The sequence below is a fragment of the Neomonachus schauinslandi genome, chromosome 8, assembly GCF_002201575.2.
Source record: "Neomonachus schauinslandi chromosome 8, ASM220157v2, whole genome shotgun sequence".
In the NCBI taxonomy this organism is placed as follows: Eukaryota; Metazoa; Chordata; class Mammalia; order Carnivora; family Phocidae; genus Neomonachus; species Neomonachus schauinslandi.
Genome location: NC_058410.1, coordinates 15,945,586 through 15,961,644, shown reverse-complemented (window position 1 = coordinate 15,961,644; position 16,059 = coordinate 15,945,586). Strand labels below are relative to the sequence as shown.

At 44.8% G+C, this 16,059-nt stretch overlaps 1 protein-coding gene across 3 annotated transcripts in view; it reads left to right on the top strand.

Annotated features, from left to right (window-relative positions):
- The window catches only part of PLEKHG1 (pleckstrin homology and RhoGEF domain containing G1), a 127,659-nt gene that overhangs the window by 90,988 nt on the left and 20,612 nt on the right, over window positions 1-16,059 (top strand). For all 3 annotated transcript variants that reach the window (XM_021693189.1, XM_044917354.1, XM_044917353.1), the window contains 6 exons: window positions 3,116-3,266; window positions 6,312-6,443; window positions 8,850-9,032; window positions 9,118-9,213; window positions 9,418-9,504; window positions 15,056-15,089. In XM_021693189.1, coding sequence (XP_021548864.1) covers window positions 3,116-3,266; window positions 6,312-6,443; window positions 8,850-9,032; window positions 9,118-9,213; window positions 9,418-9,504; window positions 15,056-15,089 — 683 coding nt within the window. The remainder of the gene's footprint in view (window positions 1-3,115; window positions 3,267-6,311; window positions 6,444-8,849; window positions 9,033-9,117; window positions 9,214-9,417; window positions 9,505-15,055; window positions 15,090-16,059) is intronic.

Sequence of the window (16,059 nt, the reverse complement as noted above, 5' to 3'; positions counted from 1 at the left end):
GATTCCAGAAAAGTGAAGCATCCATCACAGTGCAGGGCACGGGATGATAGGTTCTCAACAGTTGCTTCCTCATCATCGCCCCTGCCCCAACCCAGTGTATGCATGAAGGAACCGAGACTCCGATGGTTTGCTGATTTTATGGGGACCGCATAGCTAACGGGTGGCCCAGCTAGGATTCGAATCAAGGTTTCTCCAACCTCGGACCTACAAGGTTTCTACTATGTCCTTGTAAAGTTTCTCAGCAGAACTTGAGTTGCTATCTTAGGGGACAAGCCGGGAAGATAAGAGCGACAGGCTCTGTTGTGTGTCTTGGTGGAAACCTGTCCCTAAGGCTAAAGTGGGTAGCAGGATCCACCTAGAAGCCAGTAGGCTGCCCTCCCTGCCCCCACAGCTACCACAGCAAGGAAGAACAAATAGGACCCCTGCTCGGAAGTGGCCTCAGAAAGCCAATTTGGATTCAGGGGCATGAAGCCAGAGGCCGAGACTTAGGTACAAATACTTTCCACTGGAGGACTGTAGTCTCCCTCTCTAAACATTGGTCAGGATATTGTGCTGTGGGGATTTATTTGGTTAGCAGCCAACTGCGCTTTTCCCAGGTTTCCCTAAAAACCAAACAAAACCCACCAAAACCCACCAAAACCCACCAAAACCCACATGCCAGTTAGTATGCTCTCACCATATCCTTATCAGTAGACACACCCATAGTTTACACAGTTTCACTTAATGCTCTCTCCTGTAGTATTTGTTTCCACCTCTATGCTGAAGGTAGCAGAAAACTGTAGGATGCACCAACTAAATCCCATGAACCGGAAGCTAAAATCCAGCATGGCACCACACCCCAATCCAGAGAAATCACAGAATCGGCCTTCAACTTCTCCACTCAGCATCAAAGGGAAAGGGGGGGGGGGGGATCAAACTCCAAAGATTCAACACATTTCTTGACCCCATTATCAGCATGGGAGACCCTGGAGGGGCTTGTCTGGGGGATTATGTCTGTATAAGTTTCATTATACACATGCCATTTGAAGAAATGACTTCTGAATTTGCAGTGGGGAAGTTTATATTAAGAAGATTTTTCGGACTTAGTAATAAGAGAGTACAAAATAAAGGCAGCTTTTTCTCTATGAGGCTGCTTCAGGGTCAAAAGACAGGCAAAATCATTCATGTAAGAACACCATGGAGCCTGGTCCCAAGCCCACTGTGTGTTGGCAGGAAATAGGAACTAATATCCTTGTCTTCTAGCAACTTTTAGAGTTTTTTTGAGCATCAAACTCAACTAAATGCAATTATGGAATAGGGTGTTAGGGAAGATCAAATCAATAAATACAAATTAATGTAGTACGGACGCAGTCGTGTGTACTGGAAGCTAAAGATGCATGAGAGAAAGGAGTAGTGAGTCCCAGGGAGGAGAGTTAAGAACAGTTTCCTGGAGGAAGTGTTTTTTTCTATTTGGGTTTTTTTTGTATTTTCATGTTTTCTTTTTTATCGTATATCTTCAACTTTGAAGAAGGAAAGAAACAGGTTAGCAGAGAGATGGTCACAAGGCATGCTCAGTGAAGTAGGCGTGTCCGGTTCTTGCCCAATTGTATGGTTTTCATATTCATAGAAAAATATTTCCTCTTGGCTCCTTTTCTCCAATCAGTTTGCTTTCTGAAGCCCCGGTCTCCTTTTCCCTCTCTTAACAAGCCAAGAGTGCTAGGTGTTTCAGCCCATCTGACAACATTTCTTCTCCCTTTGGATCCAGGCTAGAGATATTAAATGTCGCCAGCACACCTTGACAGATGTCCACCTTCTTCATACCAGTCACGCCCCAGCAGTTTCGCTGGGAGGAGACGCAAGCCTTCCCTCCTTTCCCTAAGGAGGGGCCCAGGCCCTGTCAGGTCATTGTCCTCAGATGTCTCCCTGGGCCCTGAACCTGGAGTTCAGTGTGCTCCCAATTTGTTGCAGGTGTCCTGTCCGTGGGCACAAGCTGGAGCCTTCAGATGGCCAAAGGGCAACTGGGCAGCCGATTCTGGCCTCTGGAAGAACCTTTAAAAAGACCCTCAGCTACAGGATAAGGAGTAGTTTTGAAATCTCAACTTCTGGGGGAAATAAATCCGTTTGGACAGATAATTCTCAAAGCAGATGGGCACAAAAGTGATTCTAATAGGTTCATTAAGAGACCTCCATTTCACTTCCTTCCAAGGAGTCTAATTTGGCCCTAATTTTCTAAATTAATCCTGAAAACGTATTACTGCCTTTGGGAGAGAGGGGCTGAAATCACTTCCACCTGCTTTCTTCTAAGTTATGAGACCATACGATTTTAATTTACGTGTGTGTGTGTGACTTCACAAGCCCACTGGCTTTCATGTATAAGATACGAACACTGGTTCAACTATTCCCCTGGGGTGTTAGGGGGCTATACTTACTACCTTTGGGGGAGCTGGGATGCAGAAGGAATTCTGACCCGCTTTCCGAGTCCACTGAGGCACACTCCCTAAGAAGTGAAGTTCTCTAGCTGTTTCAGAAACTGTCTTTAGAGGGATCTGTTCAGAGATTCTCTGGGAATCTCTGGGTTAACTTGTGGGAAGGGAAGGGAAGGGAAGGGAAGTTAACTTGTGGGCCACGGTCTCCAAAGATCTGCACGGAGTATCAGGCAGTTTGTGCATTCTACAAAGGCAGCTGGCAGAAGGGGTGACAAATGCCCAGCACAGGGCTGGCTCTACTGAAGAATGAGCTCCTTTTTTCCTAGTATAGAGGTGCCCTGTCCTTGCAGTCTGACCTGTGCAGACTGAATACAAATGTGTGGTTCGTGCATTGCACAGATACCCATATGGGATGCAACTGGGGGCTAACATCTGACTCAGATCCCCCTTTTGCCAAGCATGTGTCCTGACCAGGGACTTCATCCCTAGAAGGGAGGAGCTTGCTGCTTAGAAGCCATCTGTCCATGTGCAACCAGCTTTTTCTTGTGCCTTTTTCTAATCCATCCACCCAAAGAGACACCTTTTTCTAATTTGTCCAGAGGCATTTTAGTCTAGCTATAGCTCTTGCTGCCCCACCTGTTTTAGGGCATTTAAAACTTACATACCCATCTCACTATTACAACTGAGATAAAAATGTGTCCTTCCTGCAGGTCAGTGGCTGTGTTAACAGAGTGCATGCGGAACAAGATGCTGGCCAAATTCTTCAGGGAACGTCAGGAAACTCTGAAACACTCTCTGCCTCTGGGGTCCTATCTCTTGAAACCAGTTCAGCGGATTCTCAAATATCATCTCCTTTTGCATGTAAGTTTCTGCCTGCCCTTGAATACTTTCCAGGGGATGGTGATTTTGTGCATTTATCCTCCATTAAGCTTCGGGGAAAAAATATCAGAACAGGCTGTGGACATATGGAAACGTTTTCCACACTCATACTTTACAACGGACTAATCTGCTTTGAGGAATTAGAGATATTCTGGGCCTGCAGCCCCATTGACACCAGCCAAGTGAAAAGATTCATTTTAGCTCTAATTCTGATAGGGCTTAGGAATACCTCACTCTGGGCAGTGAATGGTTTCAGATAGAGAGCTATCACCGTAATGAAAAACAGATTTTTGTGTGTCTTATCTCCACGAGCCTAGATTCAGTAGGCAGTTGGGCAGGAGAGCTATCTGTCATAGATTGGCTTTTGTATGAGCAAAGAGAAGGTGCCAAAAAAGGAGACAACCAATGAGTGGTGTGATGAATGATCTTTGAGCGGGGCTTAGCATCACTTCATTGTATTTGTTGCATTTCCCATTATTTGTATACAATGCACAGAGGCTTTATAAACAAAGGTAGACATAGCTCTCACATTCTCATGTCTTCCCTCTAAGGAGGTTGATAAAATTGGGGAAAAGTTCTGTTGCAAGTCATTTCCATTGGGTCAGTAGGATTGGATTGCCCTTATAACACAAGGAAGACCTAGCGTGGTGGTTAGGGTCCAGGCTCTGGGTTCAAATCCTGTAAATTGTCCATGTTCACTGTAGCTCACAGGCAGTCCATAAACGTGAGCTATTGTTTTTGTTTAATTATTTTCATACTACATTAAATCTTAAAATTTTAATCCAGAGCTCTTATCTGTATCACCATGCCTGCAATTTATATGTATCTCTTTTTAAATGATTCCAGGTTCCCAGCTTGGATAATCATTCCAGTTTTGCTCAGTTCACAAACATGTACAATTTTAAGAACGCTTATGGTCCAACTCTGCTAGAAATTTCTCAGCTTTGTTTGCCTGGGTTTGGAGAATCTTATGTCCTGTGAAGCCAGATCAGGAATATCACTTTAATTGTTAAACTAATACTCATGACCTTAGATTAGTAGGATTAATTTGCTAAACCAGCGTCCAAATAATGGTGAGATAATGCCTGTCCCAGGATAGATCTCTGCTGGACTCTGCTAATATGGCATTTAAGACTAGTGTGTCTCAATAATCTCTAAATATAGCCTTCTAGAGAGTTGGGTGGCCATCGATCAAAAGCAAAGTCTAAGATGGCAGTTACTTAAGCATGTGAAACATAACAAGTCAAGATCCTTACAAAAAGGTAATTAATAGGGAAAAATAGCCCTTACCCGCTAAATTAGGAACTGGTGTCTTAGTTTAGGCTGCTATAAGAAAATACCATAGCCTGGGTGGCTTCAACAGCAAACATTTATTTCTCACAGTTCTAGGGGTTGGAAGGCCAAGATCAAGGTGCCAGTCTGGTCAGGTTCTGATGATGTCGCTGTCCTGGGTTGCATTCTTGTTTCCTTATATGGTGGAAAGAGGCGAGAGCTCCCCGGGATCCCTTTTATAAGAGCACTAATCCCACCCATGAGGGCTCCACCCTCATGACCTAATCACCCCCCAAAGGCCCCACATCCTGAGACCAGCACAATGGGGGTTCGGATTTCAACATGTGGCTTCTGGGGGGGACACAGACATTCCATCCATAACAGCTGGTAATGAAGAACAGTGGTTAGATTAATCAAAAACTAACTTCTGGTTGCCTTTGAAGTATTTTTGCTTTTATGGGTGATTTAGAGTGTTCCTTCTGTGTCATTTACATCACTTCAAAGTTGTGTAGCCATCCATGAAGATCCACACAAGAATACACTCTGTACTCCCGAGTCTGTCTGTTGTTGAACAGGATTGCCTCTCAGACCAAAAGAAGAAATTACTATTTTTTTTTAATCTGCTGTTGATCTGGAGCTTACCTGGGAGCTCTTATTTTAGCGGTATAGTTTCATAGTACCTTTCTAACAGCTGAGTCTGAGCGTGGAAAGAAAATGCAAATTCCTTCCCAGTTTCAAGCTTAGATGGAAAACTTGAAGTAGGAATCCTATGAAGTAGAATTATAAAATAATGGAACTAACCTTCATAAGTTATACCATGAGATTCAACCTCCATCCTTTGGCTTAATGATTACGCACATCATCAATGTCCCAGAAATGATCTCATTGACTATAATATCTTCTTACTGTTTTACATATTTATGTAGGTTACTGTTATTGTTTTAAGAAGGTAGAGCTTCAACTTAATAAGCATTTATTGACCACCCTCTCTGGTAGTTACCATTGAATAGATAAAGAATTAGATGATACAACAGTCCCTCTCCCTAAGGGGCTCTTGAGGGGTCTAGGGACATGTGTCTTATGTGCTGGAAAGAATCAGAGCAGAGATCATGTCCCTTTCATGGCCCTGGGATTGTGGAACTCCAGTGCTAAGCTGAGTACTGATCCCCAGAGAATACTTGAACCATGAGATCATCCTCGACAATCTGAAGACTTGTCTTTTGTGAACTTTCTTTGGGGCTTTAAAGCCTTGACTACATGAAAAGGCACTTGCTATAGATGTACTTTTAAAGATAATGTCCACTCTATGGTTTAGTCTGTTACGCAGTCCGGTGTGACACGTTTATTTCCTCTGGGAGAAAAAGGAAAGTATGTCTTCTATCCTGTAAGGGTGAGAACCCTACTACATTGGCCACCAGGAAACTCGCTAATCTCCAACTGTAATAGCAACTCTTGTATCTGTTATAACTGTAGCATCTCTGTGAGACTTAATGGACTGTATAGTGTTTTCTTTTATCCTCGTCATGAAATTCTAACCCACTTCTATTTTTCCTCCCCTCCCCCCCCCCGTTTTCATTCCTGTCTTACCATTTTCTTGCAGGTATCTCTGGTAAGTCATCTCAGACTCTTAAGGCATGATGGTGGTGTGTAAATAAATAGGCAAAAGTGAAATACAAGGAACTCATCATAAAGATGCCCTGTGTGAAAAAAAAAAAAGTGAAAATAGCTAGTTCTGTCTTCTTTTTTTTTTTAAAGGAAATAGAAAATCACCTTGACGAGGACACAGAGGGCTATGATGTGGTGCTCGATGCTATCGACACGATGCAGAGAGTGGCTTGGCACATCAACGACATGAAGAGGAAGCATGAGCACGCAGTCCGGTTGCAGGTAAGCCCTTGAGCTGGCGGCGCCTGGCGGAGCTGCGGGGGCACTGACCTATGACCATGTTCTTTGGGGTTTTTTTAAGATTTTATTTCTTTGAGAGAGCATGAGCAGGGGGAGGGGGCAGAGGCAGAGGGAGAAGCAGGCCCCCCACTGAGCAGGGAGCCAGACGTGGGACTCGATCATGACCTGAGCCAAAGGCAGATGCTTCACCAACTGAGCCACCCAGGCGCCCCTACCATTTTCCAGATCAGATATTAAGGCTGCTCAAGTGTTGCATTTCATCCATGATCTTCATCAGTAGGTCTCCTTGAAGAAAGATCAGGACATGGCTAATACTGATCACTGTTTAACGTGATATTTTAAGAGAAGTTACATTATAACTTTTAAACTAAGAGTTTGCTCATAGCCCCTTCAATTACCCAAGTTATAAATTGGAGTCTCCCACGCCCTTATCTTAGGTTAATTACAAATAAATTCTTATTGGAAGCAACTTTCTCTAAGCTGTTGAAAGGGTTTTTGAGCCTCACTTCCTGTCTCCCTAGTGAATGCAAAATTGTGGGTTGGTACGTGTGTGGTATGGGGCAGGGACTCAGAGAAAGGAGAGCTAAGTTTGGAAGCAGGTTCTTTGCAGTTCCACTTGGGACAAAGCTCACCATTGCATGTTAGGGTCCTCATTTCTAAAATAAGACAGACAAGAACTTTGCTAAGGCTCCTTCCAGCACCAATGTTTTGGACCTGAAATCCTTGGAGACATTTGATGAATGCTAAGCCAATGATCATGTCCCGGGCACTATTTAAAAACAAAAGGTCAGGTGCCTGGATGGCTCAGTCGGTTAAGCATCTGCCTTTGGCTCAGGTCATGATCCTGGGGTCCTGGGATCAAGTCCCACATCGGGCTCCCTGCTTAGCTGGGAGTCTACTTCTCCCTCTCCCTCTGATGTGTGCCCTCTCTCTCTCTGTCAAATAAATAAATAAAATCTTAAAATACATACAAACATACATAACAAAAAATTAAAATTAAAAAAAAAGTCGGGGTGCTGGGTGGCTCAGTCAGTTAAGTGTCCGCCTTCAACTCAGGTCATGATCTCAGGGTTCTGGGACCGAGCCCTGTGTGGGGCGCTCTGCTTAGCAGGGAGTCTGCTTCTCTCTCTCTCCCTCCCCCCTCCCACTCCCTGGCTTGTGCTCTCTCCCTCTCAAATAAATAAATATAATATTTTTTTAAAAATAAAAAAAATAAAAACAAAAGGTCATGCGGGCCTAGAGGCTGGTCACAGGCTCCTGTGTGTCCCTGGAGTGAGACATGAAAGCCCAGAGTGACTCCACACTGTGCAGAGTGCCTATGCTCAACTCAAGAAAAAAGACACATTATTCAGCTCATAAATTCAAACAAAACTCTAGGATTCATCTATAGGCAGCCAGAATGTGGTATGATGCAATTGATGCTCAAAAATGGAGGGAAGGGGACATTCTCATCTTTCAGGCCACGTCTGGTTTTTATAACACAAAAGGTTTAATGTGTCATCAGCCATGTGTTCTGTGGACATAATGTCCGTTGCATATTCAGAAATGTCTAAATGACTGGTTTTTCATGCCTTACGAATCTGTTTGGCATTCTGAAGACACTGCTAAATCAGGCTCTGGCTCAGACTTTTATCTCCATTTCTATCCACTTCTACTTTCAACCAGTGAAATTTGGGGTTGTCACTTAATTAAATGCTGTTTGTGAATATTTTCGTTTCTCAAAACAGTAAAAAATCAGCTTCCTTAAAAAACGTTGATATGGATGGACAGTAAATCCCAAAGATACTTCAAAGTCATGTTCTCAGTTGATATTTATCAAGTACCATTAAAAACATAGTGGTGACGAACTTCATTTCCTTTCCCCAAATAAACGGGATTAATATCAGGAAATTTCTAAGACGTATCTTCCGTGACTTCTCACGGGCCGTAGTTATGAGTTACTTATATGTAGTATGGATTTCAGTTTCTGGAAGAAGGTTTGCACATCAGTCGCTCTGAAAGCTTTTGTGCAGAGAATATGGGTGAGAATGTCAAGGGAAAGATGCCTATCGGAGAAGGTCACATACCTGTGGCCCCTTCCCCCTGCTTCTGAGAGACGTAACTGCTGTCCCCAGCCATAGAAGAGGGATTATCAAGGAATGGAAATAAGTAATTGGCAACTCATCAACTGACAACTTGATTCATTTCTGTTAGCCCTTAAGTGACAGCACCCGCACCTGTGGATTCAGGTCGTGGATCATTAGACACCACTGGACACCAAATAGAGCCATTAGACCCAGTCAGAGATAGTTAGATACTGTTCTTGAGACTCAGCAAATGGGCCACCTTGTCCTCGTTGCCACGTCTCCCCACCTCCTGTGTAGTCACATGGAATGGTCACTTTTTCAGGAGATCCAGAGTCTGCTCACTAACTGGAAGGGGCCAGACCTGACCAGCTATGGGGAACTGGTGCTGGAAGGCACCTTTCGCATCCAGCGCGCCAAGAACGAGCGGACGCTCTTCCTCTTTGACAAGCTGCTGCTCATCACAAAGAAGAGAGACGACACGTTTACATACAAAGCCCACATCCTGGTAGGTCTCAATGTTGGTCATGGGTCAGGGCTTCGTTCCGTTCTCTTCCAAGCGTGCCTCACCCTCCCTCTGCTCTCCCGCTCAGTGTGGCAACCTCATGCTTGTGGAAGTGATACCCAAGGAGCCGCTCAGCTTCAGCGTCTTCCACTATAAGAACCCGAAGCTGCAGCACACAGTTCAGGTAACATCAGAGCCCCCCCCAACCCCACTCCACCCCCGCAGGGCTCACTCTTGGAAATGAGGAGCGCCATGTGCCGGCTGGCCTTTCCAGAGCCTTCTGGCCACGCGGTGTATTTCCTACCTTGTCGGAGGGTTATCGGAGGGTCTGAATCTTGTGAGTGGGGGAGGCGTGAGTCGTCTGACTGTCCACATTGCCTTCTGGTAGGCTAAATCCCAGCAGGACAAACGCCTCTGGGTTCTGCACCTGAAGAGGCTGATCCTAGAGAACCACGCAGCCAAGATCCCGGCTAAGGTAAGACGATGAGGTCAACAAACAGTAAAATGTGAAGGAATTCAAGTCCCAGAAGGCAGCCTAACAGGAATAAACATTCACCTTCAAAATAAAGAAAATTGAGAGAGAGGATACATATGGGATCAATTAAACCAGTCAGGTATATTAAGAAGATTCACATGTAGGGAGATTGTCAAAGGTGGTTTTTTTTTTTTTTTAAGTGGAGTCTGATGCAGGGCTTGATCCCAGGACCCTGCGATCATGACCTGAGCCAAAACCAAGAGCCAGACACTTACCTGACTAAGCCACCCAGGCACCCCCAAAGGTTTTTTTTGTTTGTTTTTTATAATTGTTGTTGTTATACTTTCTTTCTGGGCTTGAGCAAAGAAAAAATTAGTAAAAGACTATAAGAAAATTTCTAGAGAGGGCGCCTGGGTGGCTCAGTTGGTTAGGCGACTGCCTTTGGCTCAGGTCATGATCCTGGAGTCCCGAGATCGAGTCCCACATCGGGCTCCCTGCTCAGCAGGGAGTCTGCTTCTCCCTCTGACCCTCCTCCCTCTCATGCTCTCTGTCTCATTCTCTCTCTTGCAAATAAATAAAATCTTTAAAAAAAAAAAAGAAAGAAAATTTCTAGAGAACTAGTAGAATACAGTTGTGAGAAGTGTTCAAAGCTACACTAAGCACCTATTGTGAATAGAGCTAGCTTAGGTTCTGTGAGAATGCTAGGGGAAAAAAGATACAGACTCAGGAATTTGTCGATGAGGGAGCTAGCCATATAAACAACAAACTGTTTGCTAAAGAGGATGAATTAGTAAAGGTATAAGCCAAGTGTTGTGGGAGGATAAAGTGTTCAATTACAGTTGAATGGGGAAAGGAAGGAAATGCCTTTTACCTCAGTCTGGAAGGATGAAGAATATTTTTATTAGGTGGAGGAAGAGGAAGACCAGGCTGAGGGAACAGCATAAACAAAAACAAAGAGATATGAATGGGTGCACCGTGTTCACAGCACATAGTCGGTGCCTAGGTGGAAGGGCTGAGTCCTCAGGAGATGGAGTAGGTGGTGAGGCTGGAGAAGTGGAAGGCAGCCCGCTGGTCTACAAAGGTCTTTGAAGGCACACACTAAGGAGTCTGGTGGTATTGGTGGTAGGAAACTACTAAAGGCTTTGGAGAAAGGGGATGGCATGGTCTCGCCTGTGTTCTGAGAGGGGGACCCTTAGAGACAGGATGATAAATGAGTTGAAGGAGTGACACTGAAGGGAGGAGAAGAATTAGCAAGCCACCACAGTAGTCTAGAAAAGAGGTGAGGGGCACTCCCATGGGGGGCCCAGCAACAGAGGGGGAGCAGATGTAAAAGCTTTCACAGAGGCAGAGGGAACAATATGTTGCCCACTAGGTGCATGAGGAGAGAGAGAAATAGGAGGCAAGGATGAGTCAGGGGTTGGGCCCGGAAGACAGTGTTGAGTTCTGAGATAAGCTGCCAAGGGAAGGAACCGGTCGGATGGGATCGAGGAGGAGCTCTCGCTTCTGCCTGTGCAGAGGCGAGTCAGCCCAGATGGAAATTCAGGTCTTGGAAGCTGCCGATCTGGAGGCTCTCTTGACACAGTCACTGAGCCCTGAGCTTTGATAGGATGGCCCGTAAAATTGTGTAAAAGAAAGAACCCCTGGGAATGGCAACATCTCAGTGATCTGCGAACCGGCAGGGACTTAGAGGACCACCAAAGGGAGAGTGACCAGGGAGGCAGTAAGAAAACCGAAGGAGAAAGGTGTGGTGACAATGGAAAGAAAGGATCTCAAAGAGGGAGAGGGTTACAAGAGTCTCAAATGCTGCAGACGTCATGACAGATTCAAACAGAAACGTAGATATTTGGTTCGGCACTAAGAGTTCAGGGAGAGCTTGCAGGGCATTGGAGAGAAAAGCAGAAATGAGAAGCAGCAGACTGAGTGCAGACTTTTTTAACAAAGTGCAGAAAGGACGCAAGGTGGTGGTTTGAGGAGAGGCGAGATCAGAGCAAGACACTTGGCGTAGGTGAAGAACACCATGGACATGACAGTGGGCAGCGGGAAGGGGAAAGGGAAGGAGAGCATAATGATGAGCAGAGCGGTGCTCTTTGGAATCCACCTTGGGGAGCTGGAAGGGTGGGATCAGGAGCGCTGGGTGAAAGGGTAGTCTGGGAAGTTTGAAACCTCCTTCCCAGAGCTGGGGGAGAAGAAAGATGAGACAGGACAGAGAACCTTTGAGACGGACTTGAGTGAAGATATAGAGTTTGATTTCACTGGAGTTGGTGATGCTGTCGTGTGTCTGGTGTGAGGAGCCCAGGTGGGTTTGGGCACCTGAGGGAAAGTGGCAAGGCTCAGAACACTTGCCAAAGGAAATGGACCAGTCTGTAGGGATGACGACAATAATTTGTGCATCCAACACCTGAATGACGTGGGTCACCACGGATCAGTGTGATGAGGTCATTTGGAAATCTGCTCAGCAACTTGGAAGCTAGTGTTGAGGAACCACAGTGCAGGGGGGTTCCCCAAGGTGAGGCTCAGCAGAGCCACTAAAGGGGAAGATTAGCAGCACAGGGGAAGGTGGGTGCCAATCAGCACAGTGAATGAACATGATTTCCAGGCTGAGTGGAGAGTGAATCCAACAGAGAGAATAGGCATGGCTTGAAGGACCGGGGGCCTGCGGAGTCCAAGAACTGGCTTAGAAAGAGTTAAAGGTGGAGAGATGGAAATACAGATGTCTGTAGTTGAAAAGGGAGCTTTTAGAGTTCTGGGCACTGCTAAGGTCCTGGGGGCCGCTCTGATTGTGTGTTGCTGTTCCGGAGTGGAGGGAAAGGTTATCAGAGATAAAGTGGCTAGGAGCTAAGGTGAGGGTGGAGAATGGATTGTCCATGTGGATGGTGAAAAGGTCCTTGCTGGGCTGGGGGAAATGGAGCAGAAGGTGGGATGGTGGTCATGAGAATAGAACTGGGGGGGGAAGGGAGGGGCGGATAAGGAACAGGGACATTCCTGAGAAAGGAACGTCTATTTTGCTCTGTGTATTTTGAGAAGCATTTGAAGCTCGTTCTCAGGGACTGTCAGCACTGATTTGGTGCCCAGGAAATGAATGTGCATAGGTGTTTGCTTTGAGTTAAGCATGAGTCTCATTTCATCAGGGTGTTGTGAGATGTAAGGGAGCTCATGCAGAGAAGTGATTGCGTTTTCTTCATGGTTAGTTATTCAGTTGCTGGCCCTGTGCCTTGGAATGCCCTGAGCAATGACAAAGTGTCTTTGATATGCCCCACCTACGGTTCACCTGTCTCCTGGGAAAATCAAAGCTGCCACAGGATTCTGAAAGGCCATTACAAAACCAGACCAGCTTGCATGCCTGTCCTCTTTCTCCCCCACAAGACGTTTGTATTCTAGGCCATTTTCCCTTTATGCGTTAAAATGGTTCATATAGGGGCGCCTGGCTGGCTCAGTCGTTAAGCGTCTGCCTTCCCAGGGTCCTGGCATCGAGCCCCGCATCGGGCTCCCTGCTCCGCGGGAAGCCTGCTTCTCCCTCTCCCACTCCCCCTGCTTGTGTTCCCTCTCTCTCTGTCGCTCTCTCTGTGTCAAATAAATAAAATCTTTTAAAAAATAAAATAAAATAAAATGGTTCATGTAGTCACAATAGAATTGCACTTTTTTACCCAAATTCCCGACCCTTTTAGAACTAAACATTATTTTTTCAGCTACAACTTCTTGAGCACACATACAGTGTGCTAACTACTTTGTATTTCGCCCTCAGCAAAACACCTTCTGAGGAAGGCCTTATTCTCCCCATTCTAGAGAAGTAAGAGCAGAAGCTCAGCGACATTAAGTGCTCTGCTGTTTATACAGCTAGTACATGACTGAGCCTGAGTCAGACCCAGGTCTGTCTGGGTGCAGGGAGCAAGCCTTAGCCACATTGCTCCCAGTGGAAAACACTTACTTAGGATACTTGATCCACTATAATGTACTAATAATTTTCCATTTTATTTAAGCAAGTTTATTATTAAGTTGAACTTTTCACTTCTTTCTTCAAGGCTTTTTCTTAAATCTCTTTCTCCAAAGCTTTCAAAATCTGTTTATTCCTAGTAAATAAAAGAAATGCATAACGGGGAATTTTTGTAAACCTCAAAAAAACGCCTCACCAGTCTAACACAGTTAACTGCAAGCTGTTGGAAATTCGTTTGTGTGACTCACAACCTCCTTCCGGTCGTTCAGTTCAGTGATGGTCCCTGGCTGACTCCTAGAGGAAAATGTGGGAATAGTACTTTTCTGAAATTCAATGTCAAGATGGGGGCAAAAAATACTGAGTTCTTAAAGTCTAAGTTTATAGATACCAGGAAACTTCTTGGAAATAGCCATTTTGTTCATCCATATACATGATATATACACTCACTCTCCTCTGGATTGAGAACAAAGATAAAAGTAGAGCCTTCTGCATTTTATATATTCACCTGGTTCTGGAAATGCACTTCACAGAAATTGAGCTCACATCTGTGTTTGAAATTAATTCCAACTAGTAATCCCAAACTGACGAGATGATAAAAATATCAATGTCATAAAAATATAACCATTTGTTTTCTCAAACTTAAGTGGTTGCATTAACCTCCCTCCTTTGTGTGTGTGTGTGTGTGTGTGTATAACTAAATATTACCATTTAGCCTAAATATTTTTACCACGCTATCAGAGATTGCAACAAAATACAATTAAATTGGGGCGCCTAGGTGGCTCAGTCGTTAAGCATCTGCCTTCGGCTCAGGTCATGGTCCCAGGGTCCTGGGATCGAGCCCCGCATCGGGCTCGCTGCTCAGCGGGAAGCCTGCTTCTCCCTCTCCCACTCCCCCTGCTTGTGTTCCTGCTCTCACTATCTCTCTCTCTGTCAAATAAATAAATAAAATCTTTTTTAAAAATACAATTAAATTATTTTTAAGGTGATTTTTAGCCCAATGTTTGGAGGTTAAGTTACACGACTCTTGAACTATGAAAATGACACGGGGGGAGCAAGATAGGCTACCTAAAGTAATTTTTTTTCCTCTTTTTGAATCCTCAGGCAACATGATTCATGTTAGGGTAATTAACTGTCTTTTTATATTTCCCTAAACATTAATACCATTGGCAGCAATAACAATAAAAAGAAGCCTCAAAGCATTAAAGCTGCGAAGGTTGGGGTTGAAGGGAGAAGAAAGCCAGAGTTGAGGATTATCCGGCCCAATCCCTTGGCGGGCGGGTGGTAACTTCGTTGGGTTGAGTGCCTATCATGTGGGCCTAGTAGTAGTAACCTTGAAAGGTAGGTCCTATCTGGCCATTTGTGGCTTCCTTCCGGGTGGGGGCTGCAAGCTTAGCTCTGGTGGCATCCATTGTGTAGTATCTCCTACCCGCAGGTGGGCGCTGGTCTGTTTGAAGCCCTTGTGTTAATGCCTCAAAGAAGTAATGAGTTGTTTAAAGCTTTTCATAAATCCCTTCTTCAGGTGGGATAATATAGGTAATACAGGTCTTCTGTATTACCACTGATAGCTTAAAGAAGAAACAAAAAGTAATTGCAATTAAAGCTATACTTTCTTTCTTTCAGGCCAAGCAAGCAATACTTGAAATGGATGCCATTCGTAAGTTTTGTTCTCTTAATACAATTGGAAATTTTCTTGTCTCCTTGCATCTGTCATATCGTCTGGCTTAAAGTTTACAAAAATGTCAATTGTAAGAAAGGAGCTCTATTCACTGTGTTAACAAACAGAGCCGGCAGACGGTATAATCTCTTCCTAACACATTGGCTTGTTTGTACATTGATTTCGCCTGGTTTATCTGTGAGTCACCTGACGGCTGGCCACATGTGTAGATCTCTGTATCAACTAAGAATGTAAGATCTGCTGCCAGGGTCCATTCTTACCCTCCCTTCTACCACCACCAGAAATTAAGGTTTCACATACACTTCCCACCACACCCCATCGGAGGGAAATCTATGTTGATTTCCTGCAAGAATCATGCCAACACGATAGTTCGTGCTTTTCCTGATGCGGCACAAATTTCAAAATTACAGCGGCCCCACAAGTGTGATTGTATTGCAAGGCTTCTAAAACAGGCAGAAAATAAACAGAGGGGAGGTCTGTCCTACAAAATAAAACCTCGTTCAACGGCATTTATCACATCCTTGTTCTCTCCCAGATTAAATAGGAAAAAAAAGAGAATCAATGGCTTTGAAGACTTACAGCCGGGTCTAACAAAAACTTTTACCTACAGTGTTTGAAAGAACTTACTTTTGAGGAATCTTGCCCCAGGTGGGAACATTGATTCACGTCCCCTCCACGCCACTGGTTGTTAGCTCTGCAGGGGAAACAAGAAGCATTCGTGAGGTAGAAAGATGAGTACCCCCACCACGTGACTGAGACCCCCCCCCCATGTCGTGCCCCGCGGCTCCTGAGAGTGACCCCTACCAGAGGGCTGGGCTGGGGCCTGCTGCCCTGTCTTCTTGAAAGTCCCCCATTTTATTCAGTGGAAAGCTCTTTAAGATTTTTTTTTTTTTTTTTTTAATAACACTAAAGAGAAGGCAAGGTCACAGATGAGCATGTTAGGTTTAGG